The sequence below is a fragment of the Juglans microcarpa x Juglans regia genome, chromosome 1S (genome assembly GCF_004785595.1).
Source record: "Juglans microcarpa x Juglans regia isolate MS1-56 chromosome 1S, Jm3101_v1.0, whole genome shotgun sequence".
NCBI classification, from domain to species: Eukaryota; Viridiplantae; Streptophyta; class Magnoliopsida; order Fagales; family Juglandaceae; genus Juglans; species Juglans microcarpa x Juglans regia.
The window spans coordinates 4,818,478-4,846,451 of NC_054595.1; the positions used below are offsets into that span (position 1 = coordinate 4,818,478).

The 27,974-nt window shown below is 36.9% G+C and overlaps 1 protein-coding gene and 1 pseudogene across 1 annotated transcript; both read left to right on the plus strand.

The window, feature by feature from the left end:
• Positions 1-2,825: 2,825 nt before the first annotated feature.
• On the plus strand, positions 2,826-22,076 carry LOC121247176 (ATP-dependent helicase BRM-like). The gene is given in 16 exon segments (XM_041145522.1): positions 2,826-3,403; positions 4,541-5,875; positions 6,009-7,340; positions 7,575-7,687; positions 7,888-7,975; positions 8,075-8,161; positions 8,411-8,503; positions 8,583-8,666; positions 8,758-8,961; positions 15,593-15,835; positions 15,914-17,113; positions 17,116-17,490; positions 17,582-18,127; positions 19,130-19,381; positions 21,150-21,180; positions 21,183-22,076. Coding segments are annotated over 16 exon segments (6,771 nt in total). The 5' UTR covers positions 2,826-3,241; the 3' UTR covers positions 21,809-22,076.
• A 3,462-nt stretch (positions 22,077-25,538) lies between these two features.
• LOC121246177 lies at positions 25,539-27,065 on the plus strand (annotated as a pseudogene).
• The last annotated feature ends 909 nt before the right edge of the window (positions 27,066-27,974 follow it).

The following is a 27,974-nucleotide window of genomic DNA, read 5'->3' on the forward strand; positions in this document are numbered from 1 at the left end:
TAAGTTCTAGATATTTTATATGAGTATATATGATCGAATGTCTAAAAACATATTTACAAAAAACATATATATAAAATTAAGTTTATATTAATAACTTAATATTAATGTTTATGTTAAGATTAAAATTTTATGTTATATTAATTTTATATTATAAGATTAAAATTTATATGTTATATTAAAAATTATAATATTAATTTTATGTTGTAATATTAATAGATTTGAATGATAAGATTGAAATTTCATATTATATTAATTAACAATTTAACATATAATGTATATAATATAAAAAATTATAAATATATATACCAGTCTGTTACGGTTTAAATTGATTTTTAAAATATAAAAATCAATACCGCACAAGTTCAAGACCTGTTTCAATTTTTAAGATTCAGTATTATATCAGACCATTTACAAACCAGATTGAACCCACCGATTCAATTTATTTTTTTAATTTTTTTTACACACCTAAATTAAGCTAATTGAATAAAAATTCTATTCAAATTAATTAATAAAAAGTGTGTGGCAGTTCCTAAACTGTTATATAGAAAATATTATATTGTTTTATTTAAATTTTAATGTAAATAAAAAAAAGCATATGACCAATACTAAATAGCCTATAAAGCTACCCTTATATCTAACACTTCTAATAAATATTTACTAAATTGGAAAATTTTGATCTTGTAACTCTTTATGTTTTATCCTGATTGATACTTTTGTTTTTAAGAAATAAACCCTCATAACATAACAATTTGAGTTAAATCCAATGGATAAATCTCTATTCAAATCAATTAATGAAAAGTGTGTGTTAGTTTATAAACTACTATATGGAAAATATTACATCTTTTTATTTAAACATTTAGTGTAAACCCATATGACCATTATTGAACAGACTACAAAGCTACCCTTATAGCTAACACTTCTCATAAATATTTACTAAATTAAAAAAATTTGATCTTTTATCTTGATTAACACTTTTGTTTTTGTAAAATAACCTCTCATGACATAACAATTTGAATTAAACCCAGTGGATAAATTAATGAAAAGTGTGTGGCAGTCTTAAACTGATACATGAAAAATATTTTATCTTTTTATTTAAAAATTTAGTGTAAATAAAAAATAAAAATATATGACCAGTATTGAATAGACTACAAAGCTACCCTTATATATAACACTTTTCATAATATTTAATCTTTACCAAATTAGGAAAATCTAATCTTGTAATTCCTTGTGTTTTATCTTGATTGATACTTTTGTTTTTAAGAAATAACATGTCATGACATAATTATTTGAATTAAGTTAGGGGTTTAATTAGTCTGGTTCTGTTTATTTATTTATTTATTTTTATATTTTTAGAACTGAATCGGTATACACCGGTTTTAAAAATTTAAGAACCGATATTGGACTGATTCACTACCAAAATCGAGATTTCAGGTTTTTTCGATTTCGGTTTGGTTTGGTCCGGTCTGATTTTACGGATTATCTATATTAGTAGTAATATAATATTTACATTTACTAAACTATTAGTCTATTTATATTATAGTATAAGTATATTATTTTATAATAATTAGCATATATTTGTATAGTATCGAATTTAACTATGATTTATATAGGTGGTAGACTTTTTATATGATTATATATAATCAAATGTGTCAAAATGTATTTACGAAAAGAATATATATATATGTGTGTTATAATTTATTATGACAAAAAATGTATTTATCATTGATATATGTATATATCAAAGTAAGTTTATATGAATAATTTAATATTAATGTTTATGTTTAAGATTAAAATTTTATGTTATATTAATGTTATATTATAAGATGAAAATTTATATGTTATATCAAATGTTATATTAAAAATTATAAGATTAAGTAAGATTAATAAATTTGAATAATAAGATTAAACTTCATATTATATTAATTAGCAATTTAGCATATAATATATATAATATAAAAAATTATATATATATATATATATCGGTCTAATACGATTTAAACTGGTTTTCAAAATATTAAAATCAGTACCGCACCAAATTAGGATTGATTTCGATTTTTAAAAACCGATACCGTATCAGACCGCTTACAAAACAGACCAAACCCACTCTAATTGTTTCAACCGGCTTTCCTTTCCTTTTTTTTTTTTTTTTACACCCCTAAATTAAGCCTATTGGATAAAAATTCTATTCAAATTAATTAATGAAAAGTGTGTGAGAGTTCATAATCTGTTACATGAAAAATAATATATCTCTTTATTTAAACATTTAATGCAAATAAAAAATAAAAACATATGGCAGCCTATAAAGCTTATCTAACACTTCTAATAAATATTTACTAAATGAAGAAAAGTTGATCTTGTCACTCCTTATGTTTTATCTTGATTGTCACTTTTGTTTTTGAGAAATAACCCCTCATGAAATAACAATTGGAGTTAAGCCTATTGGATAAATCTCTGTTCAAATTAATTAATGAAAAGTGTGTCAGTTTATAAATTGCTATATGAAAAATATTATATCTTTTTATTTAAACATTTAATGTAAATAAAAAAAATAAAAATATATGACTAGTGCTAAACAGACTACAAAATTACCCTTATATTTAATATTTCTCATAAATATTTACCAAATTAAAAAAATTTGATCTTACAAAATATATTAAATTTCTTTTTGGGTAGAAAAACTTAACATTAGGGAATTTGAGGGGCTCTTTCGGAATTATGAGGATTTTAAAGGGTCAATAGTTCATGCATGGCTCCTATGGGTAAAGTTCTAACCGTAGGTACCGGACCCTACAGAGCACATACTATAGAAGAGCGTAAAAGAAAAAGCCATGATCAAGTCGAGACAAGAAAAATTAAAAATAGTAAAAGAAAAAGAAAGCCCATTAGGGCTTGACTGGAGCGTTGGTAGGGGAATCGGGTGCAATACCCCCGAGTGAGAGTGTGAGAGAGATAGAGACAGAGATAGTCAGAATCAGCAATTCCGTTAAGTTCGCGGTCTCTCCGTCGCGGAGATCCATCTTCGATTTCCTCCTAAAATCCCGCTTTTGAGGGAGCTAGAGAGAGAGAGAGAGAGAGAGAAATTCAGGGTTTTTTTTTTTGAACGTTGGGATCGGAGGGCTCAAAATGGTTTTTTATTAAAAATTGGAGGGATTTTGGGTTTCGCGGGTTCTTTTTTTCCCAACTCTGAATTTTCTTAAAAAAAAAAAAGATTCTTTTTGTGGTGGATTTGGTTTGATTTTGCATGCAATCCGGTGGTGGAGGTGGCGGTGGGCCCAGCCGGATGGGCCCGGCAGGGCGGGCGGCATCAACTTCATCTGCTGCGTCACCGTCCTCGTCCTCTTCGGCCGTGTCCACACCGCACTTGGGGTTCGATTCGATGCAGCAGCAGATAGGGTCCAGGCAGGTGAGATTTTTTTTTTTTGGTCTAGTTGAAGTATTTTGTGAGAACTTGGTTGAATTCGGATGTGCATTTCGACATGGGATTTTACTTGCAAAAGGTTAGGCTTCGATTTTGGCAAAACAATTTAGAATTGGGATGCGTGCTTTTGGAGCTGGGAGTGTCGTAGATGGGTAAGAGTTTAATTTATGGAACATTGATTGAATTGGGATTCGTTTTTGGAAAACCGATGGGAATGGATTGTGTCATTAATTGGGTTGATTGTTGCGTTGTGATGTGTGTTTTGGAAGTGTTTTTGGCAATGTATGGGATTTTATTTTGTAATTAATACACCTTGTAGGGGTGTAGTAGGTATTCAAAGGGACAAAGTTGGCACGTCTTATTTGGAAGAAAATGACAACTAATGGTTGCATTGAACATTTAGCTGCTTAACTGTAGCCAGGCATCAACGTGGGTCTGCTTTCAAATTTTGTTTGACATTTAGCATTCATAATCTAGGACCATACGTGTTCTAGAATTATGGGGATCATGTCCATTTTCTTATTTTTTTTAAACTTTACTGTCTATATTTTATGATTTTTAGTTGTGCCTTTTTTTTCATTATATGGAATATGTTGAGAGGTATATGGAGAAAAAATTGTCACTGTCATATGGTTCATGTGAATATGGATTTTGAGTTCATTTATTAAATCCTATAGAAGTTGATATACGCCAGAGAAGATGGTTCAATATCATAACTTACTAATAACTGATAAAAAATATCATAACTTACGAATAATGATTTTAGGAAAGAAAATTAACATGATGCAATGAGCTGCAATATTGTATTTCCAATCAATGATCTCTAGTTGTCTCGCCGGCTTAAAGTATGTGTCTGTACTCGTTCATTTCTCTTTTTTTTGCCTCCTTGACTATGTCATTCATGATTAACCTGTGGCGCTTTTGCATGTGTGTTCTGATTTTCAATTGCTGGTACTTGCATTTCCTACATTGTTACCTTGAAAGCGATTTGGAATCATTACCATGAAAATGAAATTTGGGGATGATTTTCTGTCTGTATAATTTGTCATCAGGTCTTAGTGAATTGGGATTCATACCTAATGCTAACTATGTTTGATTATCCATAATTTGTCATCCTTGCAGTCATTACAACAACAGTTGCATAGAAAAACTGAAGGCAATGAAGCCCTTCTAGCATATCGAGCTAGTCTCCAAGGAGTTATGGCAGGGAACAATTTCAATTCATCTCCTGGTTCTATGCAGCTGCCTCAACAGTCTAGGAAACTCATTGAGTTGACTCAACAGCATGGTTCCTCTCATGAGGGCCCACATAGGGGTCAAGCTGTTGAGCCACAAGTGCCAAATCCAGTCCATCAAGCTTATCTTCAGTATGCTTTCCAGGCTGCTCAACAAAAGTCGGCGCTGGCCTTGCAGTCACAGCAGCATGCTAAGATGGGAATATTGGGCCCTCCATCTGGGAAGGACCAGGGCATGCGAATGGGGAATCCTAAAATGCAGGATCTCATTTCCATGCAGGCGCATACTCAGGCTCAGGTGTCGACATCAAAAAACTCATCTGAACAATTTGGTCGTGGTGAAAAGCAGATGGATCAAGGACAACAATCAGCCTCTGAGCAGGGGACTGAGCCAAAGCCTTCAACCCAGGCAACAGGTACTGGGCATTTAATACCCGGAAATATGGTGAGGCCTTTGCAAGCATCACAAGCTCAGCAGAATATCCAAAACATGGCAAACAACCAGCTCGCGATGTCTGCCCAGTTGCAGGCAATGCATTCATGGGCACTTGAGCGTAATATTGATCTCTCACTGCCTGCAAATGCCAACTTGATGGCGCAGCTCATTCCAATGATACAATCTAGGATGGTTACACAGCAAAAACCAAATGAAAGTAACATGGGTGCACAGTCAACATCTGTTCTGGTGTCAAAACAGCAGGTCACCTCTCCACTAGTTGCCAATGAGAGTTCTCCCCATGCTAATTCATCAAGTGATTTATCTGGTCAGTCTGGATCTGCAAAGGCTAGGCAGACTGCTTCTCCCAGCCCTTTTGGTTCAACGTCAAATGCTGGCATTGTCAAACATGCTAACAACACTGCATTGCAGCAGTTTTCTACTCATGGCAGAGAGAATCAGGTCCCTTCTAGACAGCCTGCTGTGATTGGTAATGGAATGCCTCCAATGCATCCCCCCCAGTCATCTCCCAACATGAGCCAGGGCGTTGATCATTCTAGTGTGAAAAATTCAATAAGTAGCCCTGAAGCACTCCAGATGCAGTACCTCAGGCAATCAAATCAAACTTCTCCACAAGCTGTAGTTCCTACTAATGATGGGGCCTCTAACAACAATATCGTTTCACAAGGTGGATCGACTATTCAGACACCTCAGCAGCGCTTTGGATTCACCAAGCAGCAATTGCATGTTCTTAAAGCACAAATCCTAGCATTTAGACGGCTAAAGGTCTGCAATCTCTCTCTCTCTCTCTGTGCCTGTGTGTATGTCTCTTACTGACTTTCTTTCACTCTTGAGTACTCTTTGATCTCCATCACTATTGCTGAGTGGAGGGTGTCATCTATTTCCTGTTGTATGACAGAAAGGAGACCCTGGTCTCCCCCAAGAACTTCTTCGGGCGATTGCTCCACCACCCCTTGATCTTCAGCTGCAGCAGAAACTGCCCCCCATGGGAGGAAATAATCAGGATAAATCTGATGGGAATATTGTGGCTGACTATCCGAGGCATATGGAGTCCAATGAGAAAACTGCACATGCTGTCGTGTCAATTAATGGACAAAGTTTCCTAACAGAGGAAGCTTTTGCGGGAGAAGAGAAAGCAACCGTCACCACAGCTCATATGCAAGGTGTGCCAGTTGTAATGAAGGATCCTCCACCAGTAGTGTCTGCTGGAAAAGATGAGCAGCAATCCACTGTACAGTCTGTTAAGTCAGACCAGGATGTTGAACATGGTATTCATAGGCCTCCAGTTAGAAGTGATTTTCCAGCAGATAGGGGAAAGTCTATTGCACCACAGGGAGCTGTATCTGATGCAGCGCAAGTTAAGAAACCTGCACAACCGAGCACTGCTCCTCAACCAAAAGACATTGGATCCACCAGAAAGTATCATGGACCCCTATTTGATTTCCCCTTTTTCACCAGGAAACATGACTCCTTTGGATCGGCCATGATGGTTAATAACAATAATCATCTAACATTGGCATATGATGTCAAAGACCTTCTCTTTGAGGAAGGCATGGAAGTGCTTACCAAGAAAAGATCCGAAAATTTAAGAAAGATTGGTGGTCTACTGGCAGTAAACTTAGAGAGGAAAAGGATTAGGCCGGATCTTGTCTTGAGGTTGCAAATTGAAGAGAAAAAGCTTCGACTTTTAGATCTACAGGCCCGGTTAAGGGATGAAATTGATCAACAGCAACAGGAGATAATGGCAATGCCCGACAGGCCATATAGGAAGTTTGTCCGACTGTGTGAGCGTCAGCGTATGGAACTCACCAGACAAGTACAGGCCTCTCAGAAAGCTGTGAGAGAGAAGCAACTGAAATCCACCTTCCAGTGGCGTAAGAAGCTTCTTGAGACTCACTGGGCCATCCGTGATGCACGGACTGCACGTAATAGGGGAGTTGCCAAATATCACGAGAGAATGTTGAGGGAGTTTTCAAAAAGAAAGGATGATGATAGGAATAAGAGGATGGAGGCATTGAAGAATAATGACGTCGAAAGATATAGGGAGATGTTGCTGGAGCAGCAGACAAGCATCCCAGGTGAGGCCGCAGAGAGATATGCTGTTCTCTCATCGTTCTTGACTCAGACAGAAGAATATCTACATAAACTGGGAAATAAAATAACTGCTGCCAAAAATCAACAGGAGGTGGAGGAGGCAGCAAATGCTGCTGCAGTAGCTGCACGATTGCAGGCATGCTTTGTTCTCTCTCCCATTATCTCTATCTGTGTGTCTCCCTCCCTCCCTCCCTCCCTCTCTCCCTAAGCATTATTTTTATCAGTATACTTTTGTTTTTTCCATTTCATATCTTTTGGAATGATGCCACTTGTTTGTAAATTAAAAAAGTATTTCTTTTGGGCTCATCACGGAGGCAATTTTGGCTGGTTTCTTTCTTTTTTTACCTAGCCTTTTTCTTTTTGACAAAAGGGTCTCTCCGAAGAAGAGGTTAGGGCAGCTGCAGCATGTGCTGGGGAGGAAGTAATGATAAGAAATCAGTTCATGGAAATGAATGCACCTAAGGATAGTTCATCTGTTAGCAAGTAAAGTTCTCTAATCTTGTGCTTCATATTATAAATTACTGATGGGATTATATCGAGAAATTATGTAGCCATGCAACAATTGTTTATTGTATTTCTTAGTTTGACAACAGTCGTACTTATTATTTTCTATAATTTAATAATTTTCTTGATCCTGTACTAGACTTCCATAATTAATTGGTCCTCCTCATGACTGTCACCAGGTACTATACTCTTGCCCATGCTGTGAATGAAAGGGTCGTGAGGCAACCCTCAATGCTTCGTACTGGAACCTTAAGAGACTATCAACTTGTATGGTGCTATGTTTTAGGGTTTTATTTTTATTCTTTTAGTACTCAGTTCTAATGTAGCAAGCCAGTTTATTAAGCTAGTTTTTGTATGAATCTGCAGGTTGGGTTGCAATGGATGCTATCTTTATATAACAATAAATTAAATGGAATCTTGGCAGATGAGATGGGTCTTGGGAAGACTGTACAGGTGAATTTTTATTACATTTAATGCTCCAGTCTTGCTCCCCCTGGAGTAAAAAGATCATTGATCATGTTTCTAGTTGTGAGCAACTCCATGGGTTCAGACATGACTGTCCATTATTTTATGTTTGCGAGGTTTATTTGGGGCTTTAGTTAATTTGAAGCTGTTGGAATGTACCCTGGAAAATATAAAATAACATACCATATGCTTTTTCATACTCTTGTCCAATTTTTAATCAGATCTTCCCCTGTATAGGTAATGGCATTGATAGCTTACTTGATGGAGTTCAAAGGGAACTATGGCCCACATCTCATAATAGTTCCAAATGCTGTTCTGGTAAACTGGAAGGTGAGTTTATTTTAGTTTCCATCTTAATGACTCGTGCTTTCCATTGGTAGCTAACGTGGCTAGCCGAGTTCACTTGCAGAGCGAGCTCCATAGTTGGCTGCCATCTGTGTCATGCATTTATTATGTTGGTGGGAAGGATCAACGATCAAAATTATTTTCTCAAGTAAGAAGCATGTATTTACTTATTTACTCGATCTTTGAGTTTTTCATATATTGATTAACACTTTGTATTTTGTTGCTTTTTTTTCTCATAGGAGGTTTCTGCTCTGAAATTTAATATCCTTGTGACAACATATGAGTTCATAATGTATGATCGTTCAAAACTTTCAAAAATTGACTGGAAGTATATCATAATTGATGAAGCACAACGAATGAAGGATAGGGAGTCGGTTTTAGCACGTGATCTTGATAGATATCGCTGCCAGAGGCGCCTGCTACTGACTGGGACACCGTTACAGGTCTGTTATGACAGCTATTGAATTCATGACAACTGAGGTTGTGATGCATTTATATTTATATGCATATGTATTTCTCAAAAAATTAGTATATGTGTATACTTATAAAAAAAAAAAAAAAATAGTATATATGTGTGTATCTATGACTTTGTCACTTTGACTAAGCCTAACAAAATTGTCGTGGGTTAGCAACATTGATCGAGTTTCAATTTTCATGGTAACTATATTAGAGCAATGCTAGATATAGTCCTAAAGTGTCTAAGTCATGTTCAGTTCCTTTGAAAAAAGTGGAGCGCACCATAAGAAAGTGGATTTTTTCATGTGGCTGCCATGTATGCCCCCACTTTTTTTCATAGGTACTGAGTGGGGCTTGAATGCCCTAGGAGTACAAATTATCTTCCACTATATTAGTATCGCATTTTTTCTATAATATCCTCCTATCTAGGGCTGTTAAAAAAATCAGGGAACCGGTCTAGTTTGGTACCCGTTCTTATTTAGCAAAACTGGTTGAAAACTAGTCCGGTTCCCGTTTTGGCTTTTAGAACACCGGTTCGAACCGGACCGGTATATGTATATTATTTTAAATTTTTTATATTAAGAAAAGTTCTACTTATCATCCCCTACACCACACACCATGTGATTTGCTATTTTTTTCCTTTTATTTAAACACATATTGATTAGGCCTGTGCAAAATAAAGTCTGTAACCCGTCCATCCGTAAGAACCAATTCGCCCACCCTAATAAAGTCAGGTTGAAATTAACTACGGGTTCGACATCTTCCAACCCGACATTTATAGGGCGAAACCGTAGCCCCGAGAGAATGACGCCTTCCTCCTCGTTCTTTCTCGTTGTTTTGCTAAACTTTCTGCTCTGCTAGGAAAGCGAAAGAGAAAAATACGGACATGGGAATAGAACCATAATCTGGAGGAGGGGCAGGTGCAGGACCAGGAAAATTTGAGCCGCCATTGCCACCCTTATCTTTTGGATGCTTATGAGGTTTGGTTCTTACTGTGATGCTTTCTTTCATAAATTGAAACAATATCGGAGGACGTGATGAAGAGGATGGATAGCAAGAGTACTAGCGAAACAATAGATAGATTCTTGTTTCTCTTCATTTCCTGCACCTTGTTCTTCACTGTTGCCGTCGATGATGTGGGCCTGTGGCTTGTCGAATTGTCGGACCAAGGATTAGAGGGTCGAGACAGGAGCGTTGATGGTTTGGACGATGTGGAGACTTGCGGGTTTAGACCCTCGGTGCGCTTTACACGGTGTTTCAAGGGAGTGGTTTGGGACGTGTACTGCCAGTGGCTTGGCCTTGGGTTGTGGGGGAAGAAACTGTGAAGGTTGTGTGCGCGGTGGCCGTGCGGTGATGCTCTGTGGAGAGATGTCGGGGTTGGTCCGTAGCTTGGTGCGACTTGCTGTTCTGTGTGATAGGGGGGTTGGAGGGGAGGTGGTTGCTGCGATGGTGGAGAGAAACTATAGGGCTGCGGCAAGGCAATGGCTGAGCCGCGTTCTGAGGAGTTTGGTGTGGCAACCCTAGCCCTAGGTTGAAGATGGCAATCACCGTGTAGAACGTAAATCTCTCTCTCTCTCTCCCTTTCCCTATATAGTGTGTAGTGTGTGACTTGTGATTGAATAAAGCAAAATACGATTCAAACTCCAACTTTGCAGTGCGTGTTGATTTGGGAGTGGGTTGACTTGGAGCAGCACTGGTTGGACTCAATGAAGAAGAAAGAGTTCAGCATTTTCAGGTTTTTTTTTTTTCTGTTTCTTTTCTCCCACCAGGTCGGGTCATACGAGTTCGACCTTATTTTATTTTTATGGATCGGTTCGGATCGGGTTGTTGCCTCATTATGAAGATGGTCGGGTCGAATACAAATCCGGTTTCATCAGCTCGGGTTGCTGGCCTAATATTGATGTGTAAATATGTGTTTAAATAGGACAAAACTGTCAAATCACATATTGGTGTGGTGTGAGGATGATAAGTAACATTTCTCTATATATAAAAAATATTTATATGATTTTTTATATTCTATATAATTTTTTATATTATATTATATATATTATATGCTAAATTGTTAATTAATATAACATGAAATTTTAAAATCTTATTATTCATGTTTATTAATCTTATAACATAAATAAATATAATATTTGATATAATATAAAAATTAATCTTATAAATCTTAATATAACATTTGATTATGACATATTATAAATTAATTTTATAATTTTTAATATAACATTTGAATTTTGATATAACATATAAATTATATAACATTAATATAACATAAAATTAGGGATATGGGTCATCACTTGCGAAAGTTTTGTTGGAGTATGATTTTGTTTATTCGGAAAACCGGAAAAACCGGACAGGACCAAAACCGGAAAAACCGGAATGGTGTTGAATCTTTCCGGTATTGGTTCATAAATTTTCAAAAACGGTGTATACCAGTTCGCTTCTTAAAAATGTCTAAAACCGGACCGAACCGGACTTGCTACACCCTAACTCCTATCTAATATGCATACACGCATTGTGCAACTCCTACTCATTTGTGGGTGGCTAACTGTCATTGGCAGAATGGCTTTGGCTTGCTTAACTGAAGCTGAAGCATTGATTAAAGGTTTCCGGAGTGTAGCTAAACTGAATCCTAGTTCTTGGCCAATTGTGAAGCCTAGCTAAAGTGAATTTTATATCTGTTTCTTTTTGAAAATTTTAAGCATGGATGAAGTATCAATTTACTATTCAAAAGATAATTGCATAACACTTCCATTTCGAAAAAGAAATGTAGTCCAAAACATAAATCAACCCTATCAATTGAAAAGGACAATTATCATTAGTCTCTGGATCCCTCTCTCTAATGGCTACCTTTGGCGATTCTAATTGGAGATAATCTCTTCACCCTCTCTTTCTTATCTTCACCTTCTCTTCCTTATTGTTAGTCTCTTCTCATCAGTATTTGAATTTTGTTTGATAACTCATTTCAAAACCAAGCCTTCGGTGTAGAATGTGGTCCAGTAAGCTTCTTAACCCGTCAGTTGGTGTGTCGGGCTTAGATATGGCAGATGGGTAGTAGCGTATGAAGCCTAGGGCTAAAGTCTCTAATCAGATAGACCGCTCCAATAGGCCTCAAGTAGTGGGTTAGGATAAGGGGAAGGCTAAAATAGGGTCGGGTTTTGCTGATATAACCTGACCCGTGTTGGGTCAGAGGAGGACATGGGAGTATAGCAGGGCCGTCTACCCTTGGGGACCAGCCAACCATGCTGGAGATTATTCCGACTGACTTGCGACAAGCCAATGAACCATCATTGGTGGTCCAAATGGAGAAGGTAGTAGAGGTAGAGTTGGCAGCAGAGCTTGTAACGGATACAAAAGTAGGTCAATCTGAAAACTCACCGTCTTGTGTTGGATCTTTAGCCCAAAATGGACAAAAAGCTATGATGGACTGCAGGGAAGCTCTTCCACTGGAGTCCTAGGGGGCATCATCTGTGGCAAAGGAGTTTTAGAAGGGTGAAGATTACGAGAGCTTTGTACTGAGATCGGGGGAGAGGTCTCAGCCTCATATCTTGAAGGTAATGAAGTGGGTGCCTTACGGATGCTGGTAGCTACTAATGAGGATCAAGATTGGGAGTGTAGGTCTCTCTTTTCTGAGGTAGAGATGGGGGAGTTGATGGAATTGCAGTGGGAAACAAGGGAAGGTATTGAGATGGCAGATGAAGCCATTCCTCTAAATTCTTTGCTGCAATGTTAGCCTAGTTCAGTTTCCTTTGACTGGGTTTTACACAAGTGAGAGATCGGGAGAGAGTATGCTTCAGTCTGCAATGATAGAGTTCTCAGAATTTATATTTGATTTGGGTTTGGTGGATATGTTCCTCTTATGGGTGGAGCATACACATGGTCAAACAATCAAACATGGTCTAGATTGGACAAATTTTGTCTCCTTGGATTGGGAGACTCATTATCCGGAGTTATATCATAAAAGAGTACCTCACCTTTGTTCGGATCGTTTTCCTATTTTGTTGGATTGTGGAGGTATTCGAGGAGGGTGTAGGTACTTTAAGTTCGAGAATATGTGGGGCTAAAAACCGAAGGTTTTGTGGAAAGGGTTAGGCAATGGTGGTCTTCATATCAGATCCATGGCACTCCAAGTTTCAATTTTGCAAGTAAATTGAAAGGTTTAAAAAATATTTATATATATGGAATGTACAATCTTTCAGAGATATAGGCTGCGTTTGGATGTTGGACTGAGTTGAGTTGAGTTGAGATGAAAGTTGAAAGTTGAATAAAATATTGTTAGAATATTATTTTTTAATATTATTATTATTATTTTGGGATTTGAAAAAGTTGAATTGTTTATTATATTTTGTGTTGAAATTTGAAAAAATTGTAATAATTAGATAGGATGAGTTGGGATGAGTTTGGGATCCAAACTGGCCCATAGGTGGTCGGAAGAAGTCTCTGCTGGAGGAGTTACATAGAAAGGGTAGAGGACGGTCTGGCACTATCTATGGAAGAACTCTCTTGGAAGATAGACTCAGTTTTGAAACTTGACAGGGTTACCTTATTGGAGGATATTTCATGGTGTCAAAAATCTCGAGCACTATGGTTGAAAGAGGGAGATCGAAGTACGAAATTTTTCCATGAGAGTGGTCAACTCACATAGACTAATACCATTGAGATGCTGAACATCGATGGAGCTGTTTTCACGGAGTTTCCCATGATTAAGGAGCATGTTGCTGTTTTTTTTTTGAACAATTGCTTACCGAGCAGGTGGCCTGGAGGCCAAAGCTCGATGGGTTAGCTTTTGAAACCATTGAGTAGCATAGCGTTCTTGACTGGAGAGGCCCTTCGATGAGATAGAGGTTCATGGAGTGGTGAGGATGGTCAAAGACAAAGCACTTGGTCCAGACGGTTTTTCTATGGGTTGATGACGGTCTTCCAGGAATTTTCCTCGTTTGGGAAGTTTGAGAAAAGCCTCAATGCCATTTTTATTGCGCTTATTCCCAAGAAGGTTGGGGCTTATAAGATTATCTCCAAGGTGGAGGTGGTCTTGGGGAGGATTATTTCGAGAGCTTAAAACGCATTTGGAAGGAGAAGAAAAATATTAGATCCTGCACTAATAGCCAATGCAAGTTTAGATAGAAGATTAAAATTTGGTGATCCAGGTATTTTATGCAAGCTAGATATGGAAAGTTTATGATCATGTTAAATGGACTTCCTACTATTCTTACTTGGAGGTGTGGATTTGGGGAGAGACGGTGCTTTTGGATTAGGTATTTCATCTCTATAGCAAGGTTCTCAGTTTTGATGAATGGTAGTCCAGTTGGCTTCTTTAACAGTTCTCGCAGTCTAAGGCAGGGGGACCTTTTGCCCCCGCTTCTTCTTTTTGTCATTGTTATGAAGGCAGTTAGTAGAATGATGTCTGCTATGGTTGAAAGTGGCTTTTTCCCTGGATTTTCGGGTGCTAACACCAATCGGGTACTCTTAACATTTCTCATTTGTTGTTTGCAAATGATACTTTAATATTTTGAGGCAGAGCAAAATCGGATTCGTTCTCTAAGGCGTCCTGGAGGAAAGCTTTTTTGAATGGATAACATCCTTAGGGAAGCTTTTCACCATGGATAACCTAAAGAAAGGTCATATCATTGTGATAGATTGGTGCTGTTTGTGCATGAAGAGTGGGGAACAGTAGACCTTCTTTTACTCCATTGCGAGACTGCCAGTGCCTTATGGAATGACTCCCTTGGCTGAGTTGGGTTTTTGGGTTATGCTCAAAAGGATAGTAGACATCTTTGCCAATTAGAGAGGGATTTATGGTAACTTACAAATTTTAGCAGTATGGAAGATTTCCCTTATATGTCTGCACCAGGAGGGTAAGGAATGGAAGAAAACTTGAGGATTGCAAGTGCATGATGGAAGAACCCTTTTTTTTTTTTTTTTTTCTTGAAGACTACTCCTTTGGACAGCCTCTATTGATTTTAATGGGGCACAACCTTCATGACATTTTTGTATATTTTCCTATTCCTAGTTAGGTGTTCCTCTTGTGTACTCAGGCTATGCCTTTTTTGAGTTTTTTTAATAAAATCTTTGATTACTTAGGAAAAACAAAAAGAAATGTAATCCTACACAATGTTATGGTTAATTTGGCTTACTCTCCCATCATCATGTTTTCAAGTGAAAACTCAGACCCGCATATAGCATTCCTTTCCTGCCTTGTTTGGGCCAGTTGTTTTGTAGCCTCTTGCATCGCTCTTTGGCTGCTTTGTATTGCATTATTGCTAACATTTCAATTTCTCTGTTTAAATGAGGCCAATTCTCAATTGTTCATATTTCTGATTTTCAGTAAATTGGACGTATAATTGGTAAAGTTTGTTGCTGATGCTCTAATGAGAAACAGTTCTGTACCATTTATACAATCTGGGATTTTTGTCAGGAATAGAAAGATTTCTCCCATATTCTTGAGTGAAGAATAGACATTAAATTCATCCCTTTATTTGTTTATATGTTGCAATAAATGTAGAGCTTTTAAAGAAAGCAACAAAGAATTCAATGATCTACTTGATTATCTATTTCCTTATATTTTTACTTGACTGATTGAGTTTGGTTGAACATGGATTGATCTTTCTGTTGCAGAATGATTTGAAGGAACTCTGGTCACTCTTGAATCTACTTCTTCCAGAAGTCTTTGATAATCGGAAAGCATTTCATGATTGGTTCTCAAAACCCTTTCAGAAGGAAGGTCCTACGCAGAATGCAGAGGATGACTGGCTGGAGACTGAAAAAAAGGTTATCATCATCCACCGACTTCATCAAATTCTAGAGCCCTTTATGCTTAGGCGTCGTGTTGAAGATGTGGAAGGCTCACTTCCGCCTAAGGTATGATTGTGGTGGTACTAGTTTGTCATATCCTTTTTTTTTTTTTGCCTGATTTCTGACGACAATGCTGGATTGTAGGTTTCCATAGTTTTAAGATGCAGGATGTCAGCTATTCAGAGTGCCATTTATGATTGGATCAAATCCACTGGTACTCTTCACGTTGATCCTGAAGATGAAAAGCGCAGGGTTCAAAAAAACCCAAATTACCAGGCTAAGGTGTATAGAACTCTAAATAACAGATGTATGGAGCTTCGTAAAGCCTGCAATCATCCTTTGCTCAATTACCCATATTTCAATGACTTCTCTAAGGATTTTCTTGTAAGATCATGTGGAAAATTGTGGATCATGGATCGGATTCTTATTAAACTTCAGAGAACAGGGCATCGAGTACTGCTCTTTAGTACCATGACAAAACTCCTTGATATATTGGAGGAATACTTGCAATGGCGACGGCTTATCTATAGACGAATTGATGGAACAACTAGTTTAGAAGATCGTGAATCTGCGATTGTGGACTTTAATAGCCCAGACTCTGACTGCTTCATTTTCCTGCTTAGTATTCGTGCAGCTGGTAGAGGTCTTAATCTTCAATCTGCTGACACAGTTATCATATATGATCCCGATCCAAACCCTAAAAATGAGGAACAGGCAGTTGCTAGAGCCCACCGTATTGGACAGACTAGAGAAGTCAAAGTGATTTATATGGAAGCAGTTGTTGACAAAATCTCTAGCCATCAGAAGGAAGACGAACTAAGAAATGGAGGTACTGTTGATATGGAGGATGACCTTGCTGGTAAGGATCGTTATATGGGGTCTATTGAGAGCCTGATAAGAAACAACATTCAACAATATAAAATTGATATGGCTGATGAGGTTATCAATGCTGGGCGCTTTGACCAGAGAACAACACATGAAGAGAGACGCCTGACGCTCGAGACATTATTGCATGATGAGGAGAGGTATCAAGAAACTCTCCATGATGTTCCCTCACTGCAAGAGGTCAATCGCATGATTGCCAGGAGCAAAGAGGAAGTTGAATTGTTTGATCAAATGGATGAGGAACTAGATTGGGCTGAAGACATGACACGGTATGACGAGGTACCTAAGTGGCTTCGAGCAAGTACTCGAGAAGTAAATTCCACTGTTGCAGCTCTTTCAAAAAGGCCATCAAAAAACACTTTATTGGCTAGTAATGTTGGCATGGAATCTAGTGAAGTGGGTTCTGATTCATCTCCAAAAACTGAGAGGAAAAGGGACGGCCCAAAGGAAGAAAGAATCCTAATTACAAGGAATTGGATGATGAAAATGGGGAATACTCTGAAGCAAGTTCAGATGAGAGAAATGGATACTCTATACATGAAGAAGAGGGAGAAATTGGAGAGTTTGAAGAGGATGAATTTGGTGGTGCTGTTGAGGGACCACTAATTAATAAAGACCAATCGGAAGAGGAGGGCCCAGTTTGTGGTGGTGAGTTTGAGTATCCCCAGGCTTCAGAAAGCACAAAAAACAACCCTATGCTGGAAGAAGCAGGTTCCTTGGGATCATCGTCAGACAGTCAAAGATTGACACAAATGGTATCACCTTCCGTTTCTTCCCAGAAATTTGGTTCCCTGTCTGCTTTAGATGCTAGGCCAGGTTCTCTCTCAAAAAGGCTGGTAAGAATCTTTTCTTCTGTGTTGATACATTTTTATCGGAGTGGCTATTTTTTGCAATTTGCTCAAGTTTATCCTCTTAAATCTTTGCCAGCCAGATGAACTAGAGGAAGGGGAAATTGCAGTGTCTGGAGATTCTCACATGGATCACCAACAATCTGGAAGCTGGATTCATGACCGTGATGACGGTGAGGAAGAGCAGGTTTTGCAGCCCAAAATAAAACGAAAACGCAGTCTTCGGGTCCGTCCTCGTCATACAATGGAAAGGCCAGAGGAGAAGTCTGGCAATGAAATACAATCTTTCGAGCATGGAGATTCATCTCTGTTGCCATTGCAAGCGGAAAATAAGTATCAAGCGCTGTTAAGAACTGACCCTGGAACAAAACCGTATGGAGAGTCCAGTGCTTCTAAGCATGATCAAAATGACTCATCCTCAAAAATTAGGCGAAATTTGCCATCAAGGAGAATCGCTAATGCATCAAAATTGCATGCTTCGCCAAAATCTAGCAGATTAAATTGTATGTCTGCTCCTGCAGAAGATGCTGCCGAACAGTCAAGAGAGAGTTGGGATGCTAAAGTTACGGATTCAAGGGGGACAAAAACATTTGGCACTAAGATGCCTGACAGCATCCAGAGAAGGGTATGGCCGTTAGATTGACCTTATATCTGTAAATGTTTTAAAATCTTGGTGTGATGGATAATGTCTGATAGTACTTGTTTGTTTTTCCTAAATATTTTCTTTTGAGTAAGTTGTCTGCAGCTGGGAGTGGGAAATCATGAGTGGTGGTTTGAAATTCAGCATTTACAATTTTTCTTTTTACTACTTGTCAGTTGGCTTTTGTTTTGTTCTTGATTATCTTCGATGAAGCTTACGTCCTTTATCTGCATGGTAGGTTTCTTCTCACAGCCATCACATGTTAGCTTGTTTGTTTGTTTTTTGTCTGTGTCCTATAGCCCTTGTATGTGTGTTTTTTTCCCTATTTACACTGCCTTTGTAGTAACAGCACTCCCAACTTAAACATAAACACAGACACATTGGGAACTAACTATAAAATTTGATTTAGACCAACCATAGGCAAAATCAAGACTTGAACATGTGAAGAGTCAGCTGTCATGACCAATGCTAATTTTAGACTCTTGCCATCAGCATATGAATAACTATGGAGTTTGGCTTGATCCAAACCATGGATGACAAAAATCGAAGATTTGAATGTGTTAAGAGCAACTGTTGTGACCTATGCTAATTTTACATTCATTCCATCAGCATCTCTCTCTCTCTCTCTCTCTCTGGGTTTTAATCATATCTAGTATTGTGTCTTGCTATTTATGTGAAAATTGTGCACGGAATTGGAGCTTCTGATTATACAAGGTGATACAAGCATTATATTTGTCTTAACTGGTGCCCGCTGAGAAAGTTGCTTGGTTGGCACATCCTTCTCACAGGATTTGTTATAAGGGCTTTTCTAATATATTATTCTTGAAATCATCAATTCTACTATAAATATGATAAAACTTTATAAGTTGGAAATCTTTACATAGGATAATTTGTGTTGAATTGTAATCTTTCCATGTTTTCATTTCATTGTCCAAGTCTGGTTACACAATAAAGTGTTGGACTTGACCAGAAGTTTTCTACATGCAGTGCAAGAGTGTAATTAGCAAGCTCCAAAGGAAAATCGGTAAGGAAGGTCCTCAAATTATACCTTTGCTAACTGATTTGTGGAAGAGGATTGAGAATGCTGGGTACATGGGTGGATCGGGAAATAATATTTTGGATTTACGAAAGATCGATCAGCGTATTGACAGATTGGAGTATAGTGGAGTGATGGAGCTTGTGTTGGATGTGCAGTTCATGTTGAAAAGTGCAATGCATTTTTATGGCTTCTCACATGAGGTATGATTACTCTTTGCTCATGTACAAGATTGCTTCCTTGTGCGTTGCATTTAGTATCTTCCTTTAAATATGGTCATGATGGTGTGTACTGAAAGCAACTATATGGAAGCATGCTTTTTTATACTAGTATTTTTTTTGTTTTTTGTTTTTCGTTTTTAATAGGTAAACAAGAATGTTTTTGATGAGGCATAGCCTCCAAGTACACGGAACATATACAAGAGTGAAACCTAAGTATGAGTGTCTAGTGATACAAGGAAATCAAGGAGATTCAAGCCATTAAAATTTATTACAATTGACAAATGGAATAATAAGGTATTAAAACAAAGAACTCTAAGCTTGTCTATTGACCGCTTGCAATCCTTGAAGCTTCTTTCACTAAAAAGTATGGAAGCATGTTAGTATTTTTAAGTGCTTCTACTTTTCAGAAATTGTTTTTAAAGTTCTTTAAACCTTTATTAAAAACTATAGCATGCTAATTTATATGTAATGTGAGGAAAACTTTTTTTTTTTTTTTATAAGTAAGACTTTATTAATATAAAAAGGCATAGCCCAACGACACATGAAGTACACACAGAATACGCCTAATAACCACTAAGCACTGATGATGGATACAAGCAAATTATGATGTGAGGTAAACTCTGAGCTATTTATGAGAACAAATACTTTGCTTCTTATTTACTAGCAAGAACCCTTCGTGATATGTGAGGCCTTTCATATCTTAACAATTTATTCGAGGGAGAGGAAGAGGGGTAAGTGATGTGGGTCCCCACTATTGACATCTATCAAATCATTTTCTTAAAGGGAGGGTGAATCCTGCAGTTTAATGTTAAACAAATAATAAATAAAAAATGAGAAGTAATCAATAAGAGAGCAACAATACCATTCTTGGCGTGTGTGTGTGTCAAGCCAAAACTCCAGAATGTTCCCATGAGTTGTCATGCTACTGTCCTTGTGTTGTCAAGATTTTGATTTCAATACTTGGTTATTGACTCAGCACTGCGCTGGATTAAGAGTGACAGTATTTTTTTCAGAGGAGTGAGAGTATTTGATATCAATTATTTACTACTTTTAAATCTAGTAAATCCCTAGGTCATGTTAACAATGGAGTTACTTTTTTTCCCTGATGATTAGGATTCATTAGAAAGTTTCAGGAAATTTTGGTATGGGATTGGACTATGGATTTTCTGGATTTCCTAGGTGAAATTTCATTCTGTGCTGTTTGCTGACCAAAGTAATTTGAGAAAATAAGAAAATAGCAGGCGTGTGAGAATTAAGGTCCTTTTTTTTTAAATCTTGCTTCCTTTGCTTTTGGGTTGAAGAAAGGTCAAATTTTAAGATCCAATTGCTTGATTCCAAATTCTCATATTTAGTTTGGGCAGTATTTTTGCAACAAATCGATGATCAAAGAAATTAATCATCAGAAATATAAAATTTAATAGGTATTGGCTAAACTCAAGTAATGGCAAGGTTTGAAGCAGAGCTTTTCCGAAGTTGCTGCCAAACACAAATCAGTTTTCCTGATTTTACGATGCCTGATTTAGAATTGCTTCTGATTGTGAAATCTCAAGAACTTCCACCTGCATTGCTTTGAATTATGTTCCATTTGGTTTATTAGGCTAGGGGTAATTCTAATCCCCAAATATCACGAGTGAAATTACTTGGAAAAAAAATCACGAATGAATTCATATTCCTTTTGCTTAAAAAAAGAAGAAAAGAAGAAGAAGAAAGAATGGGATTCATATTCTCACTCTGTAACTTTGATGCACAGGTGAGATCTGAAGCAAGGAAAGTGCATGATCTCTTTTTGATATCTTGAAGATTGCATTTCCCGACACAGATTTTCGAGAAGCCAGAAATGCGCTCTCCTTTTCGGGTACATTTTCTACAACTTCTGCTGCTTCCCCAAGACAAGCAACTGTTGGCCCAAGCAAGAGACAGAAGTTGGTAAATGAGGTGGAACCTGACACGTGCCTTCCACAGAAGGTACTGCAACGTGGGAAAATATCCAGCGGGGAAGACTCAAGAATCAGAAGCCATATTCCCCAGAAGGATTCAAGGCTTGGGGCTGGAATTGGCAGTAGTCGGGAGCAATGTCAGCAGGATGATCCTCCACTTCTTACTCATCCAGGAGAGCTGGTAATCTGTAAGAAGAAGAGAAAAGACCGGGAGAAATCAGTGGTGAAGCCTAGAACTGGATCAGTTGGCCCTGTTTCACCACCTAGCATGGGTCGCGGTATGAGAAGTCCAGGTCCAAGTTCAGTGCCCAAGGACACGAGACAGACCCAACAAACCACCCATCCGCAAGGATGGACCAATCAGCCTGGTACTGCTCAACCGACGAATGGGGATGGAGGGACTGTTGGTTGGGCAAATCCTGTAAAGCGGTTGAGGACAGATTCTGGGAAAAGAAGGCCGAGCCATGTATGACTTAATTTTAGATGAGGTAATGCAAAAATTTATTCCTAGTTAGTTCAGGTGCTTGGTAGAGGCCCTCCCATCTTTGCCTGTACTTGAGCAATTGGCTACTGTTAATAATAGAATAGGTCTTTGTTCCTCCATTGTATCTCGCAGGCCCTCGCCATGCTTCAAAATCAAATAGTTTTTTTTTTTTTTGTATCTGCTCCTTGCAGATATTATGGATGGCCCCTGATGGCTGAAACCTTTTGTAAAGTATAGATTTTGTTGTTTCATACAAGTTTTCAGGCGCATCATCATGCATGCATCTTTCATCTGAGCTCTCTCTCACACACCTTGGTTCCATTTTTGGGAAGAGAGCTTGAATAGGCTGGCTGACTTTATTAGCTGCTTCTTTTTTAAGGTGATTATCTTTGCTTTTCGGGTAGTGTAAACCAGTTTTCGAGATCAGTTGTTGAAAACAGATTTGGTCAATATCGTACTGTGCAACAAGTGCACGAATCAATGCATCTCAAGTTGATGGATGTGCTAAATTAAGTGTAAAAGCTTTGGTTTTATCCAGCAGAATATCAAAACACTCTGGGTTGCCGTTGCCTTAGATGACATTCAGAAACATCCCTGGCTGAAGAAAACTATCTGAACAATTAAGTTTGAAGAGACTATATATGGTGTCGGATTATCCCGGCTCACGTGGCCATATGGGTAAAAGAACTGAGCACACGCTTCTTTCACCCATCTACAATACTTTGGAGGAGAAATATTATTATTTTATCTTCATTTTGTAAGTTTGTTATTCTTAGTCACACATGATGTAGTAGTATGTTTTAAGAGAAGTACTACAGTTATAAAGAGATTTTATAAAAGTAAGCTTACAAACTGACGTGGTTTCATGTCATTTGTTAAATCTACTTTTTAATAAAAATAATTTTATAATATGATATATCTCATCAAGCAATGTCAATTTGCAAATTTACTCTTGTGGAATTTTTTCGTGGTTAAAACATTTAAGTATTTTTTTTTATTCAAGTGATTGACTATATGAAGCCATTTGAAATACTTGACATAAGTTAGTATGACTTATAATGCTCCACGAATCCAGGATGAAAAAACGATATTGCACTTTTAAAAGACAAGATTAGAGTATAGGCCATACAAATTTTATAAGAATCTATTTGGTCTCATTTGTTTTCACAATTATTTTCATCTCATCCCATCTCATTTAATCTAATCATTACAATTTTATTAAATTTTTACACAAAAGTAAAATAAGCAATTCAATTTTTTCAAATTTTAAAATAAAAATAATATTAAAAAAATATATTGTAACAATATTTTATTTAATTTTTAACTTTTAATTCATCTCATCTCATCTACAAAAATAAACGAGGTATAATGCATATGGAGAGTGACTAATTAGAGTTAAATACAAAAAAAAAAAAAAAATATTGGTTCATGCGGTGTGTTGTTAATTGAATATTTTTCTCCAATTGGTCCCTAAGTCAGAATTCAATTGGTCTTGCCATATTGGTACTAATGCAAATTATGCAATTACGACGTCACATGCTATTTAATAGGTAATGACAAATTAAAAGGAGAAGAATAAAAAAATAAGAAATAAGAGACTTCTAAAAAGAAAATAGCTTTTTATGTTTATTATTTTTAGATTCTAAGGATTTCATATTTTTTCTTTTGAAGTTTTTTTATGAGCTTAATTTATTTATGTCTTATTTATTTTTATATGTATCTTATTCTTTATCTTTATCTTTTGTGTTTTAAATTTTCTAAAATCTCGGCCTTTTAATTTTTTACTCTTAAAGATATTTCTTTGGTTTTCTATGATATTTTAAGTTTTATTTATTTTTATATATGTCGCTTGTCAAATGAGGAAACATGACCAATTTGATCTTTCTTACAATCAAGACTAGGGGATGTTTGGGTAATAAGATGAGACGAAAATTTTGTAAATAATAATGAAACGGTTTGTAAATAGTAGTGAAATAGTTTAAGTTAAAATATTTTAGGGTCTGTTTTGGAACATAATTATTCTTAGACTATTTTACTACTATTCACAAATTATTCACAACTATTCACAGATGATCTGAGCCTATTGGGTTTTGGGAATGGACAGAAAAAAAAGTTGAATAAAAATATTATAAAGTTAAAACATTATTAGAATATCATTTTTTAATATTATTATTTTTTGAAATTTGAAAAAGTTGTAAAGTTTTCTATTTGAAAAATGATAGACTTACTACTATATAACAACTTGTTTACAATTATGTAATAAAATAATATTATTTAAATTTTATTTTGACTTTTATTTTTTATTTGATGGGTTTAAATTTAATAAAAAATATTATTATAATTAAAGTTGTCTATAAATTGTGAATAAGTTGTATGCCTATCATTACTCTTTGTGTTTTGTTTGAAAGTTTGAGAAAGTTGTAATGATTAGATAAAAATTTTAAAAATTAAGTGTATGTGTTTGCGCGATGTTTGAAAAAAGAAATTATGAAAAATTTTAAGATAGGATAGGTTCAATATCTCACTTTACAAACAAGCCCTAAGGTTGAATTAAAGAAGGGAAAATTAGTTTTTTGGTCCATGCGGTTTTCACTTTTTCAAAATTGGTACCTATGGTTTAAAAAGTTTGGAATAAGCCTATGTTAATATGGTCAAGTTTCAAATTGGTCCCTCCATTTGTCTCTTGGTGAAAAATTTGAAGTGTCAGTCGACCGTCATGTCTTGATTAATAAGAAGATGCCACGTGGCATATTATGTATAGTTATTTAAAAATTTCTAAAAATGCACAATTACATGACACATAAACAGTAAAAAAAATAAAAGATTATAAAAAAATCAGAGAAATAGAAAAAAGTTTTAAAAACAAAATAATGTAATAAACTTGTAAAATAATCGGCGCTATGGCCTCGCCAGCTCTCGTTTGGATGGTCTAATCTGGGCCACTCGATGTGCTGCCAGTGTTGTCCACCCTTTTTGGTGGCCCGGCCACCCACGTATGCCTCAGGAGTAACGGAGAAATGATGTTTACCGTCCTGGCCCATATGCAGTTCCTTCGTATTTCATTTGAAAAAAAATTGATAAATTTGAAAAAAATTTATCTTTTTAATAATAGTCTTCATTTTTTTTTTTTAAATTTAGTACGTGGAAATTAAATACTTTAAAATTATATATAGCAACTCGGGTAGCCACATAGATCATCTATATAGTAAATTTTTCACTAAAAATTAACCTTGATGAGATTTAGGCTGGTTTGTTTTTACAGATGAGTTGATATGAGTTAAGATTAAAATTAAAAAGTTGAATAAAATATTGTCAGAATATATTTTTTAATATTATTTTTGTTTTTAGATTTAAAAAAATTAAATTATTTATTTTATTTTATATTAAAAATTAAAAAAATTATAATAATAAAATAAAATGAGACGAAACGTTTTCTCAGAAACCTTAAGTTTGAGAAAGGCCACAAAGAACTAGATTACATGTTTGAGAAGCTTCTGACAGAGTTTTTGAATCAAGGTAGAGGAAGAGAAATAAAAAAAAAATAAAAAAATTGCATGAACCGAAAGCCACGTACGTAAGAGCAAACCCTAGCTAGTTTCTTTGTGAAACACACGTTGGTGTCACCTTCAAGCAATATATATGTATAAAGACCTCGGATCTAAGCCCCTACGCCTCCCCAAGTCCCGACGACCTTCCGAGCCAGCCAGAGTTTGAGAAGATGATTAAGAAGAAGAGAGTGTCAGCGGCTTCAAGAGGAGGAGCAAGAATGGGCAAGAGATTTTCTCGGGACCCCTTTTTCATCACTGAGTCGTCGAAGAAACGGCGGAAGATTAACAAGGAGAGTGACGTGATAGAGAGCGACTTCTCGGACGAGGACTATCGGTTTCTAAGTTCCAAAGGGGAAGATCATGGGGATAAGGAGGAAAGCGTGGGCGAGAAGAGGAAGCGCTTGGCTATGGCGCACTTGGACAAGGTTCGGGGAATTGCAGCAAAAGAAGAGGAGGAGGACGATGACGAGGAAGGGAGCGGTAGGGAAGGTGATCAGAAGGAGGGCGAGTACTGGGACTCCCGCGTGTCGAGGATTTTGCAGCAGGAGCAGCTCGAGCTGACCGGCCGTTTTCGCCGAGCCCTTGCGTCTAGGGTTCAAAAGCTTGATGCTACTGGTGATGAATTCCGAGTCCTGGTGAAACACCGGCAATCCGTCACTGCCGTATCTCTATGTGAGGATGACTCCAAGGGTTTTTCAGCTTCCAAGGATGGCACCATTTTGCATTGGGACTTGGACAGTGGGAAACGGGAAAAATACCAGTGGCCTACGCACGAGACATTGAGGGCACACGGGGCCAAAGAGCCAAGTGGTCCAGCTACAAGGCACAGTAGACATGTTTTAGCACTGGATGTTAGCTCCGACGGTCGATATTTGGCGAGTGGAGGCTTAGATCGCCATATTCATTTGTGGGATACCCGTACACGAGCGCATATTCAGGCTTTTTCAGCACACGAAGGACCTGTATCGTGTTTATCTTTTAGGCAAGGAACTTCAGAACTTTTCTCTGGTTCATTCGATCTTGAAGTCATGAAATGGGATGTTGAAATGAGAGAGAAAATAGAACCCGATTTATGTGGGCAGAAAGGGGAAATAATATATATGGATTGCCATTGCAGGAAAGAACGGGTATTGACTGTTGGACGAGATCGAAAAATGCTGTTGTTTAAGGTTGATGAGAATAGAGAGTACTCAGAATTCAAAGGCCCCTCAAAATCTTATCTGGAATGTTGTTGTTTCATTAGTGACGATGAGTACTTGTCTGGCTCTGATGATGGAAGTATCTAGCGCCGGAGCATATTGCAAAAGAAGCCCATTTACATTTATAAGAATGCTCATACTTCCTGGACTGCAGATTACAAGAATCTTGAACAAAAGGATAATGAAAGGATCATCTCCAGTTGTAATTTTCAATTGGCAAATTCCTTGGTCAATTCCTTAGCTGTGTGTAGAAGCAGCGACCTTGCTGCATCGGGAGCTGGGAATGGTTCTGTTCGATTATGGGCTATTGAAAGTGAGACCAGAGGCATTCGGCCATTGTTTGACCTTCCGTTGGTTGGGTTTGTGAATTCTTTGGCCTTTGCTAGATCTGGAAAGTTCCTAGTTGCTGGAGTTGGGCAGGAGCCTCGTTTGGGAAGGTGGGGACGTATCCAGTCGGCTCAAAATGGAATTGCAGTTCATTCCCTTCAGCTCTCTTAAGATTGGAAAAGTGATTTTTCTACCAAGTCTTATTATTTATTTATTAAAGTATTACCTTTTTTTTTTTTTTTTTAATCTTAGATTTTGTTATTCTGATCAATTGCACATTTTAAGTTTGATGTTTTAGAAATGGTTAATATATAAAAACCACTTAAAATGAGCTGCGATCAATAAGCACTAGTGTGATTAAGATGAATTTGATTCATACGGGTTTTATGGTTTGGTATGAATTTAATATTACCTTTGATTTTAGCACTTAGTTTGGTTATATTGTCTCTGAAGGTCAATGGCTAGCGCTGCTTGTTTGTAATGTTTGATCATCTCACGTAGAGTGGCTCTTCTAGAAATAGACTGCATATATTTATAGAGATATGTTATATATCAGTTATTATTCATCTCACACCCCACACTTGATGTAGTGTTTTTATTTTTTAATGTCAGACCCACACAGACCTCTCTCTCTCTTCGTCCTGATCTCTCTCTCTCATCAAGCTCTCTCTCTCCTCAAGGGAGGGAAAAAATGCAAAACCGGTTCACACATAGAGTACTGTGGGGTGTGGAATTTGGCACAGTGATGAGAATATTTATTCATATTTATATAATAGCAGGAGCACAGTTATGCAATCTCTTTTCTTTTTTTTTTATTGGCAATATGTGCCTAGAAACGAAGTCCCGACTAATTTGACGAGTACATAGACCTTGGACAAGAAAAAGATTGGAATTAAGTGATATTATTTATATTAATTTAGTTCTCGAAGAAAATGAAAAAAAGAAAAAGAAAAAGAAAAAGAAAAAAGAGCTGGAATCAAGCTTTGAGTAGAACTGATCTGTAGAGTTACCCCTTCATCATCTCGCTCAACAGCCCATTAATTGAAAAGCCTCTTAGAATTGTTTATTTCTGCTATGTTG